At 31.0% G+C, this 27,984-nt stretch overlaps 1 protein-coding gene across 1 annotated transcript in view; it reads left to right on the forward strand.

The window, feature by feature from the left end:
• Positions 1-27,984, forward strand: part of LOC127730370 (uncharacterized) — a 64,330-nt gene that overhangs the window by 15,517 nt on the left and 20,829 nt on the right. The window contains exon 2 of the mRNA XM_052238747.1: positions 18,284-18,467. Coding sequence (XP_052094707.1) covers positions 18,284-18,467 — 184 coding nt within the window. The remainder of the gene's footprint in view (positions 1-18,283; positions 18,468-27,984) is intronic.

A 27,984-nucleotide genomic window follows, 5' to 3' on the forward strand; every position in this document is an offset into this window, starting at 1 on the left:
AATATGAGGTAAAACGGCAACAATTATATAGCAATACCTACAAGTACAAGTGACAATAACCCTGATTTTAAGATTCAAAAGAACTTCCTTTGTGCTATATATTTCAATAAACTCATACATACTATGCTAAACATTTTGTACACCAGACGCACGTTTCGACTAGAAAAGACCCATCAGTAACACTCGAATTAAAAAAGTTTAAAAAGCCAAAAAAGGCACGAAGTTGAAGAGCAATGAGGAACCAAAATTTCGAAATGTTTGGCAAAATACTGCTAAGGTAATCTATTCCTAGAGTAGAAAGTCCTTAGTATTTCGAACAGATAATAAAGTTTAATTGAAAAACACAGTCAAACTTCGGTTAAAATTTTGGGATTATTCGATGTCTTTTCAAGGTTATAATGTTCTTTATTCAAAGGTGATGATTTTCTATAAATTGTTTGAAATTTCACAGTGATATCATACTTTAACTTTGTTTAAACCTGTTTATTTACTTTTGACTTTAATTATTTATCCCTTGTAATTTTTTATTAACTGTGTATTTGCATTCAGGTGTCACAGGTCAAATTTATTCGTTCATTGTGTGTTAATTTACGTTTTTTGATTGAGTTAAGCCTTCCAATTGATATTTTATGGTGTGTTTTTCTGTGTTGTGGTGTTATGCTGTTGTTTCGGAGGAGGGAGAAGGTTTGGTAACATTGAAACGTTTGATCCCGCTGCAAGTGTTTGCACCTGTCCTAGGTCAGGAATCTGATTACAGTGGTTGTCGTCTGTTTATGTGGTTCATGCGTGTTTCTCGTTTCTCGTTTTTTATATAGATTAGACCGTTGGTTTTTCCGTTTGAATGGTTTTACACTATTATTGTTATATTATAGTTCGTTTCTGTGTGTGTTACATTTTAATGTTGTGTTTTTGTTGTGTCGTTGTTCTCCTCTTATATTTAATGCGTTTCCCTCAGTTTTAGTTTTAACCCGGATTTGTTTTATCTCTATCGATTTATGAGTTTCGAACAGCGGTATACTAATGTTGCCTTTATTTACACTAGTAATTTTTTGGGGCCCTTTATAGCTTGCTGTTCGGTGTGAGCTAATGCTCCGTTTTGAAGACCGTACCTTGACCTATAATGGTTTATTTTTATAAATTGTAACTTGGATGGAGAGTTGTCTCCTTAGTTACAGCCACCGCAAGATAAATTAATTAAATGCATGTATTCATAAAGTACGTGGCATTTAGGTTTAACAGGAAAGACTCGGAGTCAAAATAAGTTATCCGGTTACTGTGAGATGTCGTCCAGTGGACTGTTTCTTTTAACACGTCACACATCATACTCATAGTGTCGGATTCACATCACATGAACATGTTCTAGTCCTGAATATGGATTTAATTTGTCACTGGACATTAAACAGCCATTCATTATCATCATTATCTGGTTTTTACAGGTGCTTACAAAATAAGGCAAAATATAAGATTCAACCAGGCATGGGGTAATGCAAATTTTTAATTGTAATGCATGGTAATGCATTATATTTTTCCAAGTAATTGCATGTAATGTGTAATGCAGCAATTTTTGCATTACATGTTATCGTAATTTAATGCATTACTTTAGCAAAAAGATTTTTTTTTAATATTTGTTTTTCACCCTTTACATAAATCACTAGAGGGAATTTGGAGATTAAGCCTTGCCCCAGGTATAACTTGAGAAAAATTGGTATAAATACTAGAATGACCAAATTAGATTCTAAATGAATAACACAACACTGTATATCAGATTGAGTTCTTTTATTATTTTTTTTATTTCATTATATTTCATACAATTTCATACTTCTCCTGCATAAAAAGATTTTATATTTAAAAGCATTACTGTATTCCCTTGTTGTCAAAAGATCAATGAATACCTTGTCATGATTAAATAATAAAAGACTAATTAGTTTTTTTTTACAGTCAATCTTTTCACCATTTTGACACTTGGTCATACATTAAGCTCTGTGTTTATCATATAATAAGAAAGAAATTCTCAGTAAATATTTTGATTGAAATAAAAACAAAACAAATGTATATTTATAAAAGTAAAGTTAACATTACGATAAGATAGATATTAAACTTCATCTCTGTAATTTCTTTTTAGAGAAAACACAGAGATGTATACCTTGAAAAATAGAATGTGCATGAAGAATAAAACCTTCGAAACCATTATGATGTTAAAATGTAATAGTCGTTTTGAATAGACTTTTTACATGTATATTTAAATTCAATACATGGAAGTGTTACTGCATATGCTAGAATCTTTTGTGACTGCATGTTGTTTTTCAAAATGTTTTATTTTTCTTTTCACTTGATAATAAAACTACAAATATAATGTGTAATTCAATGCATTACTTTGCAAAAGTAATTGTAATTTAATGCATTACTTTGATAAATGCATGTAATTGTAATTGTAATTTAATGCATGGTTTTGTCAAAGTAATTGTAATATAATGCATTACATTGCAATGTAATTCGCCTCATGCCTGGATTCAACCTGCCATGAATCGTCTATCCACTAGACTCAACACTATTTTCCCTTTCCTTAAAGAAAACAAAATGTTCGGTGTAATTTCTGAAATATATCATATATGTAAACAACACAGATTGTTTTTACCTTATTGCGGTATTTGTGCAAAAGTTCTTCTAACTGAGAAGAAATTTTTTTTTTAAAGAATGAATAATAAATTCAAGAATACAATATAGCGGGTTTTTCCTCTTAGCAGACCTTAGCTGTCATGATTTAGAGTAAAATTTGTACTCAGAACATCACCAAATCAAAGCTTACGACAAACAATCAAATTACTTACAAATATTAAATATACAATATATCATGTACAAAATATATAGAAAGCGCATACATTTAGGCTTTTACTTGTTTACAAGGCATATCCTTAAACCATTTGACATGTATAATTGAATCTAATTAGGTTTCCAGCTGTCCGATGAAAATACCATTTGTTCTTTTATTTTTTTTTTTCACTTTTCCTTCTTGATGAATGCACTTATCAAACATACCAGGATTGAAACTTTGTACGCCAGACGCGCATTTCGTCTACAAAAGACTCATCAGTAACACTCGAAAAAAAATAAAATAAAAAGGCCAAATAAAGTACGAAGTAGAAGACCCTTCATGACCAAAAATTCCTAAAAGTTTTGCCAAATACAGCTAAGGTAATTTATTTCTGTAAAATGTTTGCCTAATTTTTGTTTTTTCTTTTAGTCTTATTTGCTACGTAAAATATGTGTATCGACAAACTAATTTTTTAATTGGTTGTTATATCCTCTGGAAGATTTCGTCAATTTTGAGCAAAGCGGCTCTGTAATGTATTAAAGAAATTATATCTCCTGAACTATTCAACGAAGTGGTATTTAATGTAACATAATAAGATTTTTTAAATTTGAGATCCCTGAGCTGTCCTTTGGAATTTGAGGTCAAGGTTGATTATCAAGTTCATGTTCTTAATTTTGACCTTTGCCTTTATAGCATCTCCTTTGAAATAAAAGAGATAAGCAACTGGTTCAAAATGTTTCGGTTATTGAGATGCACATTTGGTAAAAGTTTGAAGCTATCCTGTGACTTCTTATTGGAGACATTGTCATTGAAATGTTTTGAAGTAATAGTTATTTCATTTTTCTTTAAATTTTTGCATTATAAAATCCTGGGATTTTAGGTAATGATGGAATGCATGTGACCTTGAAAAGGACCAACCGGATATAGCCTTTTGCAATCCGTATAAGAAGTATTTTTTTACAGTTTTTTTTCAAAGAAAGTGCCTTGCAATTGTAGTTTTTCCAAATTGAGAAAATTAAGTTCGTTATTTTTAAAAGCCATAAATTACTTTGAGGAAACCGAAGAGCAAGCGATTATATGACATTAGAATTGTATAATTTCAAATAACTTATTGTCTCCCTGGTGTCACAGAAAAGTATCTAGCAACTAAGTTGATTTTTAGAACCATTCTTTCTTAGTTAATAAACTAATTTATAATGTTTATACATTTTTATTTCAGTAAAATTGTATGCATATTTTTCTTGAATGTCATTTTAACACGAAGTAACTAAAGATGAAAAGTCCTCAAAATCAAACCTAAACAATAATTTTTTGATTTGATTTTAGTTCCTGAATTGTTTACTACTATGAACGAAAATACATGTAGTGGTCATGTAGTTTTTCCTGAATATACGTTTTAACATGTTATCAATATCTCAGTTTTTTTTATTACAGTTAAAGACAGACTATTTCTTTGAAAGGATCGTACTTGTAAACTCTCACGATGGTAATGAAATTAAAACTAATGATGTTCCTTTTTCGTCATAAAAATGTTATATCACAATACTTTTGGGATATTTGGTCGTTTAATACATGACAAGGTACTAGTGATGAAAATCTTGACACCTTTTTAAATCATGCCCAACACGTTAAGAATCTTTTTAATTTATAAATAATCACATCACTGCATCAATAACTCATGTATAAACTTAGCTGTTTTGGTCAGTTTAATGAAACTTACGACATAGTTTCGCATTATGAAATTTCATTTCGTTGTAAAACGCTGGTGTTAATGAAGTCTTCTTATTACAATTTTGAGTTTAAAGGAGTCAAGACTTTCTAATAGTAAAAATCTTTATTCAAAACCATAACGATTTTGTTGATTAAATATTATTCTATGACAAATGCTTTGGTTGTCACGATTCAAAATATGAATTGGCGAATCGATTTGAAAAAATCAAAATATAAATTAAACGTAAGGATTAAATAGCAATGGTATATTTATAACCTTTGCGAACATTTAGAAAAATTGACATTTCTTTATGATATTCAACGCAAGAAATCAGAATAAAATGACTATGTAAAACACTAATTGATATAATTTGTTCCAGAGTTCAAAATAGCTGTTTTTTGCATTACAAATGAACATCGATAAATAATATATACATGTTGATAAAAGAGAAAAATAAATTAACCGAACGTCAGGTTATTAACAAAATTAAAATCCATGGACATCTGGAGCACCTACATTGTCCAACATAATTCTAACTTGGTAGAGGTAATGTTTACACTGCATAAAACCTTCCATTTATTAATTAATGGAATATGGCTGCTTGTAAGCATATGCATCAGAATGATTAAACTATCTAACGTTTTCATATATTGCTTACCATTCTGGAAATGTTGTAAATTACCTTTTGCAGTGATGTTTATGCAGCTCGCCTATTTGTTTTATCTACTGTGTTTGTCGGCTGCTGTTTGTCATTTTCTTTAAATTTTTGTCTATCTTTTGGCTTTTGGTTTTCGAATCTTATTGTTTTACTTCAAATGTCCTTTTTATTCATATTTGAAGGGTTTTCTATTTTTGTATATAAACTTCTGGTAGAATTGAAATTATTGGAGTCTCCATTTCATTCAGTATTCTGATAAAATTGAAATATATCACTTTCTTCTCGAGAGCACTTAATATACTAAGTGAATTTCATTGACCACTTATAGTGTTTTAATAGTATCGCCTTGATGCGTTATAAAATGAAATTTGTTCATTCAATTACAGTCAAGCTCAATTGAGTCCGTTTAAAGCAATAAATTGCCTTTGTATCTGTCTTTGAAGTAATTTAGTTAAATTTAAAGTATTAATCAGACAATGCAATGGTGTAATTTGAAATACGGATCATTAGAAATATTCAGATGAAAATGTCATGGTAGTAAAATTAATTAACAAGAAAGGAAAATCAAACACTTTTTACTTGATTTCTTAAATGAGTTTTTTATTCATTTTTTTGAAAGATTGAACGTAAATGTTCAATAATATGATTTATTTAGGAGATTTTTGTTACATACAATGGCTCTTCTCAAATTGACATAATAAGACATTCAAAGTCTTTGAACGTAAATAAGCATATTACAAAATTTATCACGATCGAAGAACAAGAGCAACATTTTGACAGAACAGTTTATGTGAAAAATCTTGTTAATTATTTAATGATTTTAGAATTCTACAAGAATTTCCCATGTAAATCAATTCAGTTTTGCATAAATTCATCTTCAGGAATTAACTTTCTTGTTTGACTTAATAAGCTAGTATTTCCCACTTATTTATTGAAGAGAAATAAAGTAATTATTATTAAGGTATATATAACTGATCTTCATTTATTCTTAAAGATATGTTTGCAGTTCAAGGCATTGCATTTTTTTCTGTCACCAATTCTTGAATTTTTGTTCGTCTATTATTTGTCAGATTTGTTGTCAGTATAAATGAAATGTTCTATTAAAGATGTACAGTTTCAAATGAAAATAAACATGGTCTTTGTTTAACTCTAATAATGTTTAAATGGTAACTGTATATGCCCAATATGACCCTGACTCATATTGCTAATGTAAAATGACATGTGTTAAAAAAAATGTAACCGTCAATTTGTGTAGAGGATCGAGATTGGTTTTTGTTACTTAACAATGAAGTTATGCGTATGCAATTAAAAAAAAACAACAGTTTTTAAACAAGGATTTACATCTCTATTAAAATAGGTAATGTATATATCTTTCAAATCAGTCACAACGTATAGAATATATTAAATCACTAATAAACGGTCTTGCACATAAATTGCCATTATGTGTACAAATTTACAGAGTTGATGAAAGAACTAGACCGATTGTGTACTGCTATTTTACAATCCAAGATGGCGATATACGGTTTATCTACATTAACAAACGTTTGTCTGTTTAATGTTCAACTGCGTCTTCCATCACTCTATTGAATAACAAAATACACAATTGTACTTCAAATTTCTAACATTTTTTTAAATCAAAACTAAGAACAAAGCTTTATACAACCCATTCTTGGACGGTGTGAATCAGATTTGGACTCTAGTGTGTTCTATTGATATGTTATAATACATACGATCTAAGTCCCTTGTCTCGTACAACAGTACAAAACATTTGAGTTCTCTTGATTTGATTTTTACTTGATGTTGTATCTGACAACAGATCTGTAGTCACAATCCCGTCCTCATTACTGAACACGACTTATATTCTGGTTTGTACGTTCCATGTTTCCATGGTCAACATGACAAACGTAACTATTGTGGAGTTTAAACTGCGGAGCACCTATATTTATACCAGGTTTTTGGTGATACTAAATCTTCGTTTTGTTTCTATTCAATGTTATTCAGGACTGTTGCTTGTCAATCCATCTTTTTTTTTCTTTAGGCTGAAATCCTTTCTGTCTTTCTGCTTTTAATTGTTTATGTTTGCCAACTTCGTATCATTTCGTCCCCCTTCTTAATGTAAATTAAGCACAGGTTGCTTCTGACTGAAGTAAATATAATCCACAAAGACGATCCACAATAGATCATAGTAGTTGAACGAGGATCGAATCTTATAAATCCATTTAGAAGATGCAAATCAAGGTTAAGACAATGGGTGCGTCGATAATTATTATTACAGAACATACTGCTCTTTGCTAAGGTGATTCATGTAAGAGGGTATGTATTAGTGAACACACTTTTCCATAAGTCTTTAATAAGTAAATTCTAATGTTTGGAACATGGACACAGTGGTAAGAGATTCATATAAACCTCTTCCCGTGTTTTTGGTCTTATACATTCTTGGCTTTTAAATGTTTGGGTTAGAACGTTCTAAAAAAGATGGCCAAAAAAATAAGAAAAAACAAACAAGTTAACGATATTTGTTTAATCTATATTTGAAGGAAACATTCTACATTTTTATTATAGATATACAGCTGCAGAAAGGTATATTTGTGCTTCTGTAAATCCACCAGAATCATACCGTTATACAGATCTACAATCTGTATAATAACTTTGAAAGTCAGGATTTTTAATCAAGGAATTTATTGCCACAATGACACTGTAATTCAAGATCAAGGCATCGTGTATTATGTTTTATTCCTGATGGAATATTTTAAAAACGGTGCAAGTACATTAAAAGCTTAGATAAATCACAATTAGTGTAATTAAATTGCCAAGTATTATGTTGTATTACTTGTCAGCAAGGTAAATACAATTAAGTGTCCATATCTTGTCAATATATTCTTTGATGAACAGAAATGGTAATACTTTCCACTCTCCTGCATACCAAATCTGTCTAAAAGATTAATGTTGATCGGTCCTGAGTACAGGTCTGTTCTGTTTTCAATTATACCAGGTGTCAGGATCTGGAGAATGTTATATTCAAACATTTGTTCCTCTTTACCTTAATAATACTGAATTACACTTACAAAAGCGCGAATTATAAATATAGCTAAATAACTATTAATTCCTACATGATATTGTAAACATCATTCCTAGTTCTACATAGTGTGAAAGGTCGAGGTTTAGATATGAGCCTCGTGGCTATTTTGTTATTTAACTAACTGTGCTATTTCCAACTTATTGTAACTGTATTCCTTTAATTTTATGAAAAACAGTTCAAAGAAAGTCGAAACACCACTTGATATATACATGCAATTATCCACCCAAATTCACTCTTACACCATCAACGTTCATGAAGGCAGTTTTATTTTTTTCAATTTCTTATTGTAAAAACTCATCAACGAAAACAAGCTTATAATTTGTTACATCAGTCGCGCGTTTCGTTTTTACAAGACTCATCAGTTGCTCTCATTTTCTGTAAAATCTTTCGAAATGAGTGAAAATGTAGACAAAACATACATTCATTATACATGTATTAATAAATAATTCTTGTATCTTTGATGCGTTTATTGCAACAACTGGGTCGATGCCTCTTAAGATTAACACTTCGTCCCCGAGGGTTCACGAGTGCAGTAGTCACCACTTCTGTGCTGATATGAAAAATCATTAATGCCGTCTTTTTTTGTGAAAAAATACACATGCAAATAAAAATACACTTTGCGATATGTTGAAACGGCGGAACAGGATAGAACTGGTCTTTCTATGTTGTCTCTCTTTTTGTCTGAGGTTAGAAAATACAAAGCAAATCAATATAAAAAAAAAAAGAAATACAGAAATGAAATTTAAAAATTAGTGAACATAGATTTACGGTAGGTAAACCAACTTTTAGATATATAAATCGTATTCAGGTGTTTCAGATATGTTTCTAATAAAAAATATCACTAATTTGGAACAAAAAACATCACGCTTCCCATAAAGTTTTTTCTCAGACGTTATGTTACACCAGACATGTAACAGACTTCATTTTTTTCTGTAGTTAACATCATAACAATAACTACGATGTTTTAAAACAAAAAAAATAATGACAACCAAACACCGAAAATAATTAAAACAAAACAAATTCAATTCATTCGCTTCTGTACTGTGGAGAATGTATGATGTCTGATACAATTTTACCTTAGGTTTGTAAAAATTGCATATTTTCATAAAAATAGGCGGAGCACAGCTACAAAATGAAGTTGCAATGTAGGCGACATTTGTTTATTTCTACTTAAAACTTTGCTTATCATGAATAAACAAATTCCAGTATAATAAGAAAATTTGTGCAAGAAACCAGTATCTTTATTCGGAATATTTATATCAGATGTACCAATATGGTAAGAATTTTTGATAGATTCTGCTTATGTGTAAAGAAACTCATCATATTGTAAAGATGTGAGGCATTTGTTAATGTTATGCAAAGGGATTCGGCACACACAACTTTATGTTTGTGTTATCTATATAAATTACATTTCCTTCATTTTCAACGACTAATTTCGGTGCCTCTTAACAGAAAACTGTTCGAAAATGGAATTATCCAATTGTTTTCGTCATTTAGTAAGGGGTCGATGTGTGTATCTTAAGTAGACTTTTTCAGAAATCTGCGAATATTATTGATATTGCTGGATATTCATACATTGGTAAATGAATTTTTGACTGAAACGACCATTGAACCGTTTGTTCAATAGCTTCCGTGTTAGCAGCAATCCTCTATCTAGAAAATCATGATAGGAAACGCTAACTACGAATATCGTATCAACTGGGATATATATATATACATATTCCGTAGTAAGTCAAGATGTTATGAAGACATAACTGCATTTTGGTATCCTTTATTTAAAAAAAAAAGTTGTCCTATATTGTGTCCTTTGGTGTCTGTCGTAAGTCAATGTCAAAATAATTTTAATCTGTTCATTTCCGTTTATCTCTACAATCCGCATACCGAGAAAGCCAAACCAAACCCCAAGGATGTACGGTTTGGACAGGTTTCACTGAATAAGTAACTGAAAAATATAAAGTATGTAAAAAAACAGTCTATATAGCCAAATGACAACTTTTCCAGATGTTTGCATAAAGTTATATATTTTGTCATTGTTAAAATCATAATTAAATATTAAATAAAACAGTAGTCCTTGTCAAATTTCTGATTGTATTGTTAATGTTAACTTTTCAAACTCCGTTAAATTGAGGCTGCTACAATGTCAGCTGGTATAATTATCAACAAAGGGCTTTTACCTTAATGATCAAATATTTATGTTACAAATTACAAAAGCAATGTCGACCGTGTATATTTACGCCAAATAAATTTTATTCTGGTTGTCGAAATTGAAAATTTAGAATTGTTCAATAGTTTTAAGTTTTTGTATATCTTTTCTTAAATCAAAATTAACTGTCAGAAATCTTGTGCATTATTTAATGATATTAAAAGTTGACAATTTCCCAAGTGAATAAATTCAGTTTTGTATGAAATTATCTTCATGAATCAACTTTAATGTTGTAACTTAATAAGTAAGTCTTTTCAATTATTACTGTAACATGAATAGTAAAGAGAAACTCAAAAAGCAAGGGTTTTTACTATTAAACTGCACTGCTTCTTCAAAATATGATTTCAAAAATCATCTGGAGATTGAAATCAGATTACGTCGGAATTTTTTACTTTTCCAATTCTTAATTTGATAGATTTGTTACCAGTATGTTAAAAAAATTCTTTGTTCTTTACTCTACCAATGTGTCAATTTTCACAATGTATGCACAATATGACCATGATACCGTTTTTAGTAAGTTAAACGTTAAATGACGTGTGCAAATGGTTTTTTTTAAAGGTCAATTTTTTTTAAGGAAAGATAAGGTTTTTGTTACTTTATGAAATATGTATGTAGTAATGAAGTTATGCGTATGAACTTTTAAAGGAAACAACCGTTTTCAAATCATGCATTTGCATCTATATCAAAGATCAGTAGGTAAGGGTACTTTGAGATAAGTTACAACATAAAAGTTATAGTATTTAGTTAAAAAAGATGACTTCATAACTATGTTATAATAAAGTATGCCGTTTTCATTTAAGATATTCAACGTTCTTATCCATATTTGGACATGCAAATGTCAATTTATTTAGTGTCGAGATAATTTTTAAAACTGATAAAGTAAAAGTAAATTAAATTTATATCCGACATTTTTTTTGAATCGTGTGAAAGTTATATCATTAACAAAACCAACTAACTGTTAAACTCAATTAAAGTAAAGCATACGTTCCAAATATAATAGATTTAAACGTCGATTATTTTACCGTTTGTTTTCATGGACTTTTTAGTAGGGTGTCCAGTGTCCAAAAAGTCCTCTAGTTAACGAGTTTAAGTTAACGGATAACACACGACTATTTTTGTTTGCAAATTATAGGAAAATCATTATATTGTACAATCATGATTGTCGTCGTAAGTTCCCATGGTCACGATTTTCTAAATTTTGTGTTTTTACAGGGTACCCATAGATACCGTATTGTACGGGAAATCTTTAACATGAAAAATAAAATTATTACGCTCTTTGTTGGTTGTTAAAATGGTACTTATAATATAGTTTATACATTAAATATATCATATAACAAAAGCGGAAAGTATTTAAGTGAATTTAGTATAATTATTTCAGCATTTTAGTCAAACTAAAATTTTACCCTAAATTTACCACATTTTCATCGAAGGTAAAATTATTACGTGTATCATCACGATAATTTTTACTCTGATTAGAGCAATAAGACATGGTACATGTGTGTGCCAAATTTCATGTGTGAAATAATAGTAGTTTTGAAGAAATTAGCAATTAAAAACACAAATTAAGTCAATATTTTGGCATAGATTAAACACGGATTATCCCGTGACATTAATCATTTTGTTGCTTACACTACTAGTATTAGGTCATTAAAAGGACAGTGGTCACTCATTACATTTCTCATGTTTGCTTGTTGTGTGGTTGATTTATTTGTTTTGAATAGCCAGGTAACTTTGTAAATTATTATTTTCTACGGAGGAATATGTTTTTGTCTGTTTTTTAATATTTTCAACTAATTATTGAAAAGATATTTTTGTTATAATTGTAGTATAAGAATCAAATCGGTCGGTTTCGTAACACATCCGGAATATGGCACATCAAGTCTATTTTATGGTCTTGCATGATGCTTTGGATCTAAATCCCCCTTGGAGTGAAAGACAACAAAAATGTATCACCGTTCCTGCTATAAATTATACACCAGCAGAAACAACTGCAATAATTTCAAAGCTGAATTGGCAATTGGTTTGTTCGAGCAGACCACTGAAGCCCATGACCTATATGTGCCAAGCTGGCAGCAGGAAACTTTTTTCCTGATTGACCCTTTTTTTTTCATCTGTTACTACGCATTCTTATTTTTTCCACGGCTTTGCTGCGCGAAAATTTATTTTTCACTTTTGTACACATTTATAACCTTCAATATCCTGCATTTCATGTTGTAAAGTATTCATTTTCATCTTGTGCAAAGTCACTGATTTTCAGTTCATACCAGGTCAAGTTATTGGTTTTCAAAATCCTCCTCCCCTCCCTCCTTTCGAAATCAAATGTTCGGTCCCTTACTGAAAGCTAATGAAAGGACGTTATCAATTTATAGTTTGAGGCCTATATATCCGGGTCTTTTATAGCCCGACCATACAGTGGGTTTTTCTCATTATTGAAGGCTGTACGGTTGCCTATTACTGCTTACTTTCACATCTCCTTATTTTTATATTATACAAGTATTACATAAAAATAAAATTACCAATGTTCCATGCAAATGAGGTAAAGTCAGATGAACTCGGTCACAAAGACATGTACAATTTGCTACCATTCTATACATCAAATATAGTTTACCCACTACTTCATGTACTTACAGTATCCGAGATAAGGACTTGACCAATAAAACTTAACCTTGTTTACTGATCCATGAAATGAAGTCGAGGCCAGGTGAACTATGTGTGACTGACATGTAGACCTTGCAAGGATACCATATTATTAGTAACCAAATATTGTTATCCTATAGAACTCATGATAAAAGAGATCCGAAGGATACCAAGGGACATTAAAACTCACAAGTGAGACATTCACATGACAAAAAAAACCAGACAGTTTTTTAGCAGTCACTAAACCATGAAAATGAGGTCAAGGAAAATAATTATATGACAGACGGGAACTGCGTAACACAATGGATCTATATACAAAATATGATTCATCCCATTCCTGTACCCTCTGAAATAAAAAGATATACAAATAGTTTACGGTGTTGCCGCCTCCATCATCAGATTGTATGCTGTATGCCTCGCATTCTGCAACTTGCTTCGAATGCGATGAAAAAAAATCAACTGAAATTAGCTCTCTAATATAAACCTGGTTGGTGGGCGTTCAACTTAACAGTCGACAATGAAACGTTATAGCTACTGCTAGCTTAGGCAATTTTTTTTATGTTTTTTCAATCTGATTAAAATTCAGAACTATATTAACTCGCGTGTTCGTATGTATAAACTCATATGAGGATAAATGTATCAGAGATCTATATTTTAATTAGATTGATGTTGTTACAACCCTCTTTTTGTAGACAATCTTTAACTTCATGTCAATTGTAGGCCAATATATAAGTTTGTAAGATAGAGTGATTAACCTGTTTCTAATTGTCACTTTGTTTTCATAACTTTGACGGACAACCCTCCCCCTTTTTCAGCGTTTGCAGTCTTTCTTATTTCTATTAAGCAAAGATATACTCATACCTACTAATTCAATCATAATACGTTAATATTACACCAGTTTTGGAACTAAGTACAATTTTAATTGCTTCCACACTCACCAAAAGAAAACTGGATATTTTCCCAGAAAATCATTACGAAACATCTATCAAAAGACGGAAATATAACATTTTGGAAGGACAACTTATACATGTTAATATATAAAAAAGATCTCAAGAGATCACTTGTATTGAATCTTATGAAAAAGTTCCGAATTTGGAAATTCAATAGGTCAAGGTCAGTGTTGTTTAACAGATGAATGAAAATTGTAAGAGTGCACCCTATAAAAACCAATGTCAATCTCGAACCATATTTGGCAACATAAATATCAATTTAGTCCTAAATATAGAAACTATATTATAATCCTTTGAATTATTTGAATTTATTTTGCTATAAACGCATATATGTAGGGGCGACCAGCTGTCTTAACGTGACTCTACATTTTCCCTGAAATTTTAGCTTTGACCTTTGACCCAAATTTAAGAAAATCGTGACCACTGTAGACAACGACGACATCAATATTTCGATGAGGCGTGTTCTCCTCTTTCTAATGATATCAAATACAGCCGTGTGTTATTCCGTTAACCCAAATCGATAAAATTCGTTGACTTTAATGATCGCTGAATCGTGTGGCGCCACCTAATTATTTCTCTTTGTTATTGTTGCTAATAAAACTTGACGACGACGCTAGATGCTTTCCTACTTCAGTGTCACAGAGTCCCAAATAGTGGAAAGGTTTTTTTCTGCTTCCAAACCCTTTCCAATTTCAAAAATGTTCTTGGACTTTCGAGTAAACTTTCTGCTGAGAAGTCAGTCGAGTAAACATTGCTTACGTAAATTTTGACGTCAATCATAATGTATATTCGATCAACAGTTTGTTTTAGTAGTTACTGTATGAACATTTTAATATTTATACCACTATCCACATTTAAAAAATCTTAACACGATCATGATTTCATACTTCTGAATTTTCGGTTATACATTGATTTTTTAACAATTATTATGGGATTCAGATTTAAAGTTCGCAATTAAGTTCATTGACGAACAAATCATTACACTCTATTTAAACTCAATTTCCTTCCATTCATCAATATATCAACTTCTTCTGTCAAGATAAAGGAAATCTTAAGAGACATAGTGCAATAATACTTTTAATGTTTCTAAAGAACAATTTTATAATTTATCTTTCTTCAATTTAAGTTATTGTACTTTATTTGCTTCATAGAATTCCACTCTGTGACTTCACGTATAATCTCCCACCGGTACTGTGAATATTAACTTTTACCTTAGCTTTATTAGTTAAAATTGATAAAAGGAATGTCAACCGGAAGAACAAAATCAAATCTTATTTAAGTTACAAAACTCTTATAGAAAAATATAGTTTGCTAGTTTCAATAAAAATATAACAGAACAATTGCTTATTTTTTCCATAGTGATTATAAATCATGAGTTGTAGCTGTCTTGGTTAGCCCCGAGCTGAATATTTGAAAACAAAAAGATTTATGATTATCCACTACGTAATAAGAAAAGGGTTTATCACAAATGTCATAAAAAATGTGTGTTATACATATAAAATGCAAAATTAAGAATACATTTACCTTATTTTTTTATGATTTCATATTTACGTAGCTTATCATTTGCCAATACTTTTTTGTACTTCAGTAAATATGGATATTGTTCTATTTAAATTTGTGTTCTAAATTTCGAATCATTTTAGATTAAGGAATGTATTTCCCTGAGGCATAGATCTGATTCCTTATACGAGTTTGACCTTACTTTGGTTCATTTGGTTTTTTATCAGCATTTCAAAGTTTGTATTAGGATTTGGATTTTCAAATATTTTGGCCTCGAGCATCACTGAAGGGATATTTATTGTCGAAATGCGCTTCTAGTGCAGTGAAATTGTATCATTGCTAACTATGTAGAACACGTCAACTTCAAACATAATTGAAACGGAAGACTTGTTTCAGGATAAAAGAAAATGTTTAAATCTAACCTTTAACTTTTATTTTTTTTAGTACTACTTCTGAATTAATTTTTTCGTTCAATGCATAATATTTTAATGAATAGATTGTTGTTTTTAGTGGAGATGTATGTAGACCGTTGTTTGTCTTTAATCTTTTTGTGCAAGGTATTGTCTGTTTTCCATCGACTCTTAGTCTTTAGTGGAGATGTATATAGACTGTTGTTTGTCTTTTCGTCGTTAATCTTTTTGTGCATGGTATTGTCTGTTTTCCATCGACTCTTGGTTTTTTTCTTGGCATCTTCTGCTTCTTTTTTATATCAGCAAACGACTAAAATCGAAAACTTAATTGATTGCTTGGCTTGCAAATATACTTTTCTCAATCACGTTAATTGATATTTAAAACATACCTGGTGTCTATTTCGTCTACGTTTGTGATAAAGAGAATATATTGTGTCTCTTCAATTTTTCATGCTCAATTCCAAAATATGAATCATATATAGCAAACGATTAGATTTGATTGTTATTTCAAGCACTTTACGTTTAGAGTCACTCTTTAGTAAAAGGAATAAAAGATGTCTCAAAAACACCAATGAGACAGCATATCAAGTGCAGTAAGACCAAGAAGTTTATCTAGAGGCAGATATTTAAGCGTAGGTGATTACAAGAGTTCAAATTGAATATCAGTCTATAGACATATTGTCCCTAATTTAAACTAGAATTACCGTTAATGAGAAAAAGGAAATGTGAGATACAAGAAATGTGACAGCAGTCATAAAACACTTAACCAGAAAAGACATAAAGATGTCAACATACATGTACTTTCATCACAAAAGACAAGTATCTAAATCAAAAGACAAACTTTAAATAGCCTAAAGAGACAAATTAAAACAGATAGACAGGTCTAGACAGGCTTAGGAAAACATATGAAACCTACCCAAAAGTGAAAATATATTAGAGATAACAAAAAACAATGCCATGTTAATATAAGAAGATGTGTTAAGAATGTCAATGCGACAAATGTTCACCAAGTCAGCAACTACAAGTCACCGTGACGCTTTCTACAATGAGCAAAACATATACGGCTCATATGTTGATACCATAATGTGTATCAGTAAGTAAGACTATGCAGCAAAATTGATAGATCGAAAGGGCAATTTTAAATGTGACTGTTCTATTTGAAATATAATGTAAAGATGTCAGTGCGAATAACTATTATCAAACGATATATTACCACAATGAAACATACGTTATGGAACGGTAATGAAGTTTTAATATAAGGGGTTACAGTAATTCCTCTTCATTAGTATTTAGTACGACTTGATCAGATGATTTAACACCAGGGAATATTGTAACAAAATACCCACATACATCAAGTAGGATTTTTGTTTACATGAATGTAGTTTACATATAAAATGCAATATATAACGGAAAACTAATTCGAGTTAGCCTCAATTGGTAAAGCAATCCTTTTCTCCTTTGCAATAATATATATATCAACAGTTCTTCTACAATGATGAGTTTATCTACTGGATATTTTGAAACAGAATACTTTACAATGTCTAAGTTTATCGTCGTCCGAGTATCATCAAGTATTAAAGTTATACAAATTGTAGTTCATTGACAAAACATATAAAATTGTAATAAATTGTATTTTACAAAAATATCAAGTTTCTTGTTATGAAGTGATTGTTCAAATGTTGAGATTACGCTTGTGGAGATCATATATATTTGTGTTTATAAAACCAAAGTAAATGATACAAGAGAATGTTACTGCCAATCAGGATCAATTGATACATAATAATATATCCAATATTCTATCTGACAATATCGTCACATTGTGACATGTAATAGGCAATCGAATACTATCATCGTAATTGAATATTACTTATTAGCTATACAATATTTCGCGTTTGTCAACCGTATAGTAAAAATGGAAAAAAGATACTTCCATATATTTCTTGATGACTGTCAGATCTTTGTTAGATGATCATTTTATATAGTAATGTCGAGTGGTGGCCTAAAATTGCGACAGGTAGCGGCGTGAAAAGTAACGAAGTACAAAAAGAATAGGTTATGATAGTTTTGTTTGCAGTCGGTCGTTTGACTCGTGAACTACGTAAGAACTCTCGGACGAGTAACAACATTTAATAAAGAAATGCAAATGAAAATAAACTCTAGTGGTTTTCAAAACCGCATTAAAAAACATATACAATCAACTAGAAACACACGTAAGTACTTCAATACTAAATGCAGTGTAAATTGGGATATGTGAATTGATAAACCTGAGTACCTACCTTTTCCTAATAATTTATACATTGTGGTACTATTTTTTCTGTTACAGGTGATGACCATAACTAAATACAAAACACTGTATACGATCTTAATAATTTTCGTCATATTAAGTACTGGGCATTCTGAACGTGTGCAGTCAACGTTGTGTGAACATAGATGTGAAACTGCTACTCCATATCTTATAACACTGAAAACATTGTGGCATCGGATGTCAAAACGAATCGGCCGACAAAGTAAGTTATTGTCTTTACGTTTTATACATTATATATCATGGGTTAAAAATTGAGTACAAACATTTATGTCGACGAAATTTGTGCAAATAATAAGCTGGTTTGATATAAATGTTGATTTGCTATTTATCCTTTTTATGCGTCATTCAAATCAACATATGAATAAAGGTAAAAGTAGTCAGTGCAAAAAAAGAGAGGAACGAAAAATATTGAAGAAAATGCAATCCACTCATTTAATAAATTTTGTTCTAGTGCTCGTAATTTTCTTCAATGTTGTTGGTTGTTTTGCTTTTCTTCTATATCACTGTACCAGATTAGGAAAACCAACTCACTCACAGACATGCTTAACTCAGCCACGTACTTGGGGTTCTTGATCTAGCCAAAAATCTTAAAGGATAATTGATATCAATCCCAAAACCACAAGACCCAATTATTGAACAATATCAGTATAAGCATAACCTTCGTCAACAAGGCTTTTAAGTTAAGCAGCAATATTTGAAGTTGGTACTAAATAATTATTGCAACATAATTATGAACATTTCACAAATGAATTAAAGTAATATCTGTCTTCGAAATAAATAGTTCGCAACTGATTCTCACTGTGTTGGTGAAAGTCACGGTAATTAACATACCTAACTTTATTTTTGCATTGACATAGATGCATCAACATAGTTCCCAGAATTGTGTTCCTTAATTCCATCGAACATCGTACTTTATTTTGACTTTTTTTTATTCGAGCGTAACTGATGAGTCTTTAGTAGACGAAACACATGTCTGGTGTACATAATATTAATCCTAGTATCTATGATGAGTATTGTTAAGTAAAAAGGCGTCTTCTGAGGGGTCTTCAGAGGAATCCATCATACAAAAGTTCGTTTCATTCTTCTTTAGAAATTCTATATGAAACCCATGAAACAATTTGGCAAAAAATGTACCACAAATGTTTCCTACAAAAATGCTGTTCATAAAGATTACTTTTTCTAACAAAATGTATTTACATCTTCAATAACTGTACATAATTTGTGCAGTCTTAATTCAGTTAAAACCAGTTTAATTTCCAGAGAAAAATATAACTTTTTTATTCATTTCTATAACACATTTTTGAGAGATAATGGTACCCTGTATTTACTAGACCGACACGCTGAAAGACATGGTTGATGTTATAGCTCACAAAGGACATGCCGCATGCTTGTCAAGGAATAAGCAAATGCCAATCATAAAGTTTTTGGTTTGCCTGAACCAGACATTTAACAAATTACGTGCTTAACAAGAGGCAAGCAGGCTGCCATAAGACCAACGATGCATGAGATGTCTTACTAGGTCAATTTTACTTAGAATATAGGGTAAAGATGTCAAACAAAATTTCACAATTTGCATCTTTATTCCAGTTCATTGTACTTTACAGATTTCATTTTTTATTTTTTTTTAGCTATTTTGATCGTTTATTATTTCTTTAAATCATTGTTCTAACAGCAAGTGATCAATCTATTTTAGCTAGAATAGATTCTCTTCACAAGACTAATTTCTACTATTAATTCCCACAGATCTGTCAAGTGTTGAATAAAAGATCATGTTATGTCGAAAAAAAATTTCTATTATCGTTCAATTGTTATTAAAGTGCAATATTATTTCCATCCTTACGTTTAATTTCCGAATAGTTGAAACACATTAAAATGTATAACATTGCATATTACAATTTTCAAGGTCTACTTGATATGGGAATTCACCTCTAGCTCTGTCATTTTATGATATTTCTATATCGACTAAGTCATTATCTTTGTCAAAATGTATTGTAAAGGTGGTCTCTCAAATGTCATATCAATGTGAAATGATCAAGAATTACTATATATATTGAACACAGGGTTTTTATTGCTGTAAATCATTCATGGCTTATATTACCTAGATAAAACACATCTTTGAAAACAGAACAAACACATCTTGGTTCAACTGTGCTGAAGACATTGGGACCTTAGTACAATTTATAAAATGCATAATTTATCAATTCCGTTCACCAAAATAATACACACTTAAAATAGACAAAGAACAGATGTCACAATCAAATGCAACCGTAGGAAACAGTAAACAGTATTTTATCGGTGATCAAATTTAGTAAATCCATTTAGAATACACAAATCACGATATAAGACAAAATATGAGGAAATGCATGGGAGACTGGGTGCGTCGACAGAATAGCCGTCTTCTGCTATGCTTGGTTCACCCGGCATAATACTCCACACTCAGTCCTAATGTCAAAATAGGGAATAGGATAATCAGGAAATTTACAAATTAGACGACTGTTCAGTCAACTAAAGATCTAAAACTGCAGAAACATGTCACTTGTGAATTGAGACACAGACATGTCGTATCCGTCAACCATCTTTTGATGGTGACCTGAACAATTATGTAGTTTCCATTTAAGTCATTCTTCTTTATAACACTGCTTGAATAGGATTTTTTGTCAGGAGCACACCCATGTCTAGGAAGTCCTTATAATATGAACATACATCTGCGTAACGTATCAATTGAGATATGTAAACGTCATGTGATAGGACAGAGAGCAAGTTCCTACTGAGAAATGGTAAGTTGATCATGGGAAAGCTAAAAACAACACGATTATCATAGATCATAGTTGGATGAGTTTCGTGTTATAGTTTTCAGTTTTTAGTTCTCTATATCGTGTGTTGTGGACTTTTATTTGTTTTCTAGTTCCCGTTGGTATCTTCGCCTCTCTTTTTGAAGTCGTCTATATCTGTCAATATCAAGAAATGATCCAGATATGCATCAGACCATTTAACCCCGATATTATCCTTATTTGCAAATTCGCTGATATGTATGAAATGCAAGAACTAGTACTCATTGAATTTGGGTTACTAATTGACAGGACATTATCAATAAATATTTAAGTGAAATTAAAGAACTTTGCAAGTTGCCTCTTTTTTAATTTTGTCTTTGAAAATATTTTAAATGAGTTCATTATCATATGAACTCACAAACAAGTGTAATGGGTGCACAACTAGTACCCATTGGAATTCCGATTATTTTTTCTTGAAATATCAAACACCCAAACTCAACAGATATGTTGTCGATCAAAAAGTATAGCATGTTGATGGTGTCGTCTTCGAGGTATTTTTTCGGTAATATTTTTCATTACCAAAAATAGAATATTTGTGTATACGATTCACATTTTTACATAAGAACTGTTCAATGTTGATGTAGTCGGTCTTAGATTCAACATTGAGTATGGTATTGTAGGGCGTAGAAATATCAAAGGCTTTAATGTAATTGTAGAACTGTAATGATTGTGATTAATGATTTTGGAGTAGATCTTCAGAATTTCTAATAATCAACATCTGATTGACATCATCGTTGAGTTATACATCACAATAAGGCGATCTTTTACTGTAGAAAAAATAAGAGTATAAACTTTTAGAAATGTTATGTCGATCATCTAGGCGAGCCAACTATATTTTGTTCTTTTTAAGAATTTTGTGACGTTTGTGGTACCCTGTAAAAAAACAAAGATTTTCTTCATCATTTTTATGTTGAAAATACCAAGAAAGATAAAGGCCTTTTTTTTTAGTTTTTTTACATTTCGTTAGTCGTGGATTAAATGAATTCCAAGTTCTTTTGTTAAGCATTCCAAAAAATCTTTTTGCATATAAAAACAATATTGTTTGTGGCTTTTTATGCTGAAACAACAATATTTTAGTCGTAAAGAGAGGATAAAGCATTCAAACTCTCGGGCTTTCTGAAAGGGTTAGGAATAGCATGGTACATCATAGTTTCGGGATGGGCGTCTGAATGCATGACTGAACACATATAACAATACAATACAATATTAAGATTGGTCTTAACATACGGTTCCTTTCAATTATGTTTTGCTAGAAGTCCCTTTTTGTAGAGTTTGTAGGGTTGTTTTTGTTGAATCAAATAGTGATCGCTCGTATAAAATAAAGATACGAAATAATTATGTAGACACCTTTTGAAAATTCTATGTTTTTTCGTAAGCGTCCACTACGTTAAGTATCTGAACTTAAATCTTGATAGTAAAATTCTGATTTGTTTTTCAGCACTTCTAGTTTTATAAACTCTAACTTGATATAAAACTGATAGACTTGTTTCAAATTGTCTTTGATCTAAAATGCATCAATCTTATGGCTTTTAATTTTTATTTATCTTCTTCCTTCCATGCCTTAAAGCTGTAAAGCTTTGACTATATTAAGTTTTGTGGTGTAACCATGGCCATATATGTCATATATTAGCCTTTCTAAACTGATCAAAGAAGATCGTGATGTAATAACACTATAATCTACCAGTTAGTCCCTTCAAGGTTCCAACTCGTCTTTGCGCTCACCGTTAGTAACCATGAGATCTGTTCGTATGCTAATCGGAGTTTTTTGGTTTTTGTTTTTACCTTTTAATCCTTCAACAATTGAATGGACTTAATTGTCGTTTTAAATACGCCAAAAAGGCTATTCATTTATAAAGTTCCAATAAACATGTTAAAGTCATATGAAACTTCAAATTAAAAAAAAAATTAAAGTTATGTTTTGTATACTTGAATGGGTGTTTTACTATAAAACAAGTGTACGTGAACTTTCTTGTAAAAGAAAATCCTTTATATTATTAAAATATCATAAATGTGCTGCTATTGAATTATTGTCTTCCCGTACACTAATTCGCTATTATTAGCCGTATGCAGTGATCTTAACTACGAGATATCTCGTTAGAACTTCGGCCACCGCACAGCGCAAGTGCGAAGGGAAAACCGTGACGAAAGAATATATACAAACGTGCACTGGAAGGTAAAAAGTAATAACTGATTCTTAAAGAACAAATTTAATACAACGAATCATTTAACAAGTGTTAAAGAAAAGTTTAATTAACAAAGGGGAACGCATGGATGGTATAAAAACAAATACCATGGCTCTATTTATGCATTCATTTGTCACGTGCTCTATGTTGATTGTTTATCAGTGTCACGATCCGGTAAACTTCGACAACACACTCCAAAATTGATTAGCTTGCCATCAACTATCACAGAATGAAATATAATTTGTCGATAATACGTATTATGACTCTAAGTCATGCTTTAAAATTATGCACGTTTACAAGTTTATTTTGACTTGCTAGGTCAGAAATAAGCTATCGCATGCTAATATTGATCAATTCAGTGTTGTTATTTCAGTCCTTCTAGTTTTAAACAATTAATAATAAAAATTATATTCATACCATTTAAATTTTACGGATATCAACTGGTCTGCAATTTCGAACACAGACATCGTCCTGGACATGGATGAAATATTTGCCACTGGAAGTTTAGCAACCAAATATCAATCATTGAATGCAAACAAGAAAAGCGAGTTCACATTGAATATAATCCGCTTGCATTTTTGAGTGTGTAGCATCACTCATTTTTAAAGTTAATATTTACCCTTGGAAAATAAATTTAATAATAAAAAAAAAATTGAGGTTGATATCACCAAAGAGTACCGGTAAAAAGACTATGTCAGTGTTTGCAAGCTAAGTTGGTTATCAGATGTTCGATTTTGAATGTACCAAAAATGATTTTTTTATCAATGACGTGTTTCATATAAGTTTTTTGTTATAAACCGAATTCTTTTTGTGGTGATATTTTTGTAGCTGTGCAGATATTTATATGGACGTTTTAGATAAAAATATTTTGTTTCTGACTCTTTTGTAAGCTCAACTTTAGAGTATATTTCGACTTGTTTCGGATATTTTTATTTTGCATTTTTTATAACTATCAAGTTTTAACATCTGATTTTGAAATATGCACTTTTATTTTTTTACAGTAAGAGTAAGGCAATCAATCACAGTTAAAATATCAAACAACGATTTTTTTATTTAATAGATTTTTGACTTACAGCTTTCAAAATCCAAAGAACTATTTAAAAGAAACTAATTAAAAAAGGTCGAAGTTTTTGTTATTGATCAGCTTCATAATTAAAATTAAATTTTCAACTTATAAATGTCTAGTTTCAACATAAAAAAAAAACGCTGACAATTCTGGTGCAAGAGCTTTAAATTTTGAGCTACGAAAAGGCAACAATATTTGGTGTTCTTTTAAAAGACCAATATTCTATAAAAGAAATTTACAATTCTGCAATTGCGTTGATTGACAGGTTGTAGGCATTCGTATGGGCACCGATCGCGCCTTTTTAATTGCCGACTTGTTCCTGTATTGGGTTATGAAACACAGTTTATGGCCAAACTGTTCTGTTACCCTGATGATATTTTTGCTTTAAGTAATGAAAATTGTTTTTCTACTTTAACTGTGGTAATTTACCCAAAAAGAACTTACTTTAGATAAAGCTAATGCAAACAGCAATATTTGTCATTTGCTAGATTTGGATATTTTAGTTTCACACGAGAAACTTCAATACACAAGAATTTACGACAAAAAAGAAATTATCTTGTTTTACCTATTGTAAATTTTCCATTTTTGGACGGTTATGCTTCTTTCATCCCTTCTTAATGATATTTAAATTTCAATGGATTTAATTTATGTATAACTGGTAAATTAACGAGTCAGTTACCACAAATTACTAAATTCTTTCATAGATACATAGATTTGGTTTGGAGATTTGGCTGCAACTGTAGAATTCTTAATATAAACGGGATATCACATCCTAATTTTTACTGAGCTGTTGTTTATAGAGCCCGTAGATTTAGAGACGATCTTTGTTAAATCTTTGATCCTTAGAGTTAAATTTTTCTTGGAGGTTATCAATTCAACAACGTAGTAAACTCTTTTGATATTGTATTTATCGGTACTAACATTGATTGTTTTTTAAGATTTAAATCAGAACTAAATATGTATTACAAAACTTTGCATTTTTCGAACTGCTAAGGATATTCTACCTCAAGAATAGATTACTTTCGCTGTATTTAGCAAAAACGTTTGGAATATTGGGTCCTCGATGTTCTTTAACATCGTACTGTATTTGGCTTTTTTAACTTGTTTGATTCGAGCGTCACTGATGAGTCTTTTGTAGAAGAAACAAGCGTTTTGCGTACAAAGTTTTTAGTCCGTTGTCTATGATGAGTTTATATATTTGTACAGTTCTGAGTACTCATGATCCTACATATTGTCGATACGGTTTACTTATATTTTGGCATTGCACAAGGTCATGCGTTTGATAGACTGTTTATGACGTCTTTATACTAAATCCGTTGGGTGTGTACTGATTGATACTTAGCCGTTGACAATCGTAATAAAGGTTTGCCAAAAGGTTATTTCCACGTCATTCGACATCATTGTGTAAGATGTTTTGCAAACCATCAAAGTTGATTCGTTGGTTAGCAGATCAATACAAACTTGATATCAATGACAACACATGTCTAATTTGGTAGGTCACTTTCGGGGAAAGGAGGAAAAACAGATATTCCATAACGGTCAACCAACTCATGATGGCGTACGTAAAATTTTTGAAGTGATGATTTCAACTTCGCCGCTTGGAACTCTTGGTTTATACCTTCCTTGTGAGCAGCAACTCTCTATCAAGGAAATCATGATAGGAAATGCAAGCTCTGGATAATATTGTACCAACTGGGTGATATATACTTTAATTTCACATTTCTGGTATAACAAACCTTTGATCGACTATTTGCACTTTTGTATGTAACAAGTACGCATTATCGTTTCTTTTGTATTAACGGGAGCTTGAAAGATTTTACAGTGAAATAATTGCAAGAAAAATATTAACCTTTTAATCACCATTTTCTTTATAATCATTTCTTTATAATTATTCTGTCTATGAAAATCAAATATGGTGTTAATAACATACTTGGAATCAATATCCGATTATACTCTGAATGTTTTATACCAGGCATAATTTTGAAATAAACTCCCCCGTGCTGTAAAAAACAAATATATCCAATTATTTAATTGAAAAACTCGTGTCGAACAAAATGACAAATCTTTACTATACTATTACGTTGGCGGTCGCCTGTGGCAAACCTTGCCTACACAGTTAGGAATGATGTCTTGCTCCTTGATTCTCATTTTCTAAACTTTATAGTTAGATGCTTTTACCTGCCCGGTATCTCAGGACTTTAGTACAAGTATGAAAATATGTACATGTATATATTTTTATTCAAATTAACTAAGGAAATCATTTGAAGTTAATGAATATATCTCCCTAAAGCATAGCTCCGATTCTCTGTCCGTGTTCGGTTATATCTGTTCGTCAATGTTCGATTTCTGAATTGCTAACATTTTGGCATCGATCACCACAGAAGAGACATTAAGCGTAGAAATGTGCACCTGGAACAGTAAAAATGGTACCGTTTAATGTTAGTCATAGCTCTATGCTCTAACTGCCGTTGTGATCAATGGAAACTTATTCACATTAATTCTATAATGTCCATAGTATAATAATTTTAAAGGAGATACTCAATATGGATCTAACACTTTAAGTCAAGACCGACACCAAATCATTTAGCGCTAGTCAACCTACATGCGAACTGAATTGCTCTCTGTTATTGTGCGCAGACATGTGCTTGTATACTTTTTATAATTGATTTGGCTTTCCAACTATTTTAATATGAGCGCCTCTGATTAGTCTTTTGTACATGAAACCAATTTTATAAGCCTGGTATCTTTGAGGCATTTTGATATAATCCAAATAACAGCATAAACACTATTAGTTGGTATTTTTTTTTAATTGAAAATCAAATGTATATCCATTACAATGATATCAATTTTTCATACACGGGGCTATTCCAATATGATAAGTGACTTTATAAGGAGAATTAATTCATACCTTGATAAACCATCTCAACTCTTAATTTACTTTGTTAAATTTTGTTATGTACGGCTGTTCTCTCATTCCTTAATTTTCATTCGCTATAATCAGATCATGTTACACTTGATACATTCACACACTTTTTTCTCCTCATTTATCATGTGAATTTCTTTTAATCTCGCACGAAGAAGAAATGGTCATGAATTGGTCCATGAGCACATATTTTAAGTAAAGAAATATTATTAGGGTCCCGCCGTATGGGGGCCGCCCTATAGTGATCAGTCTATCCGTCCGTCTGTCCGTCCGTAACAAATTGTGTCCACTCGATATCTAGAGAACCGTTATGATTTCAAAGTTTATATTTGACATGTATATTGACCAACACCAGAGGGTGTGACATAATGTATGTACAAATTCCTAGGTCAAAGGTCAAGGTAAAAAAACTTTGGTTTCAGTTGAGAACCCCATGTCCTATGGTAAAGAACGTGTCCGCTCTATATCTTGAGAACCGTTATGATTTCAAAGTTTATACTTGGTATGTATATTAACCAACACCAGAGGGTGTGTCATTATGTATGTGCAACTTCCTAGGTCAAAGGTCAAGGTCAAAAACTTTGGTTTCAGTTGACAACCCCATGTCCTATGGTGAAGATCGTGTCCGCTCTATATCTTGAGAACCGTTATGATTTCAAAGTTTATCCTCAATGCTCTTCAACTTCGTACTTTATTTGGCCTTTTTAACTTTTTTG

Source organism: Mytilus californianus, unplaced genomic scaffold (genome assembly GCF_021869535.1).
Source record: "Mytilus californianus isolate M0D057914Y unplaced genomic scaffold, xbMytCali1.0.p SCAF_2, whole genome shotgun sequence".
NCBI classification, from domain to species: Eukaryota; Metazoa; Mollusca; class Bivalvia; order Mytilida; family Mytilidae; genus Mytilus; species Mytilus californianus.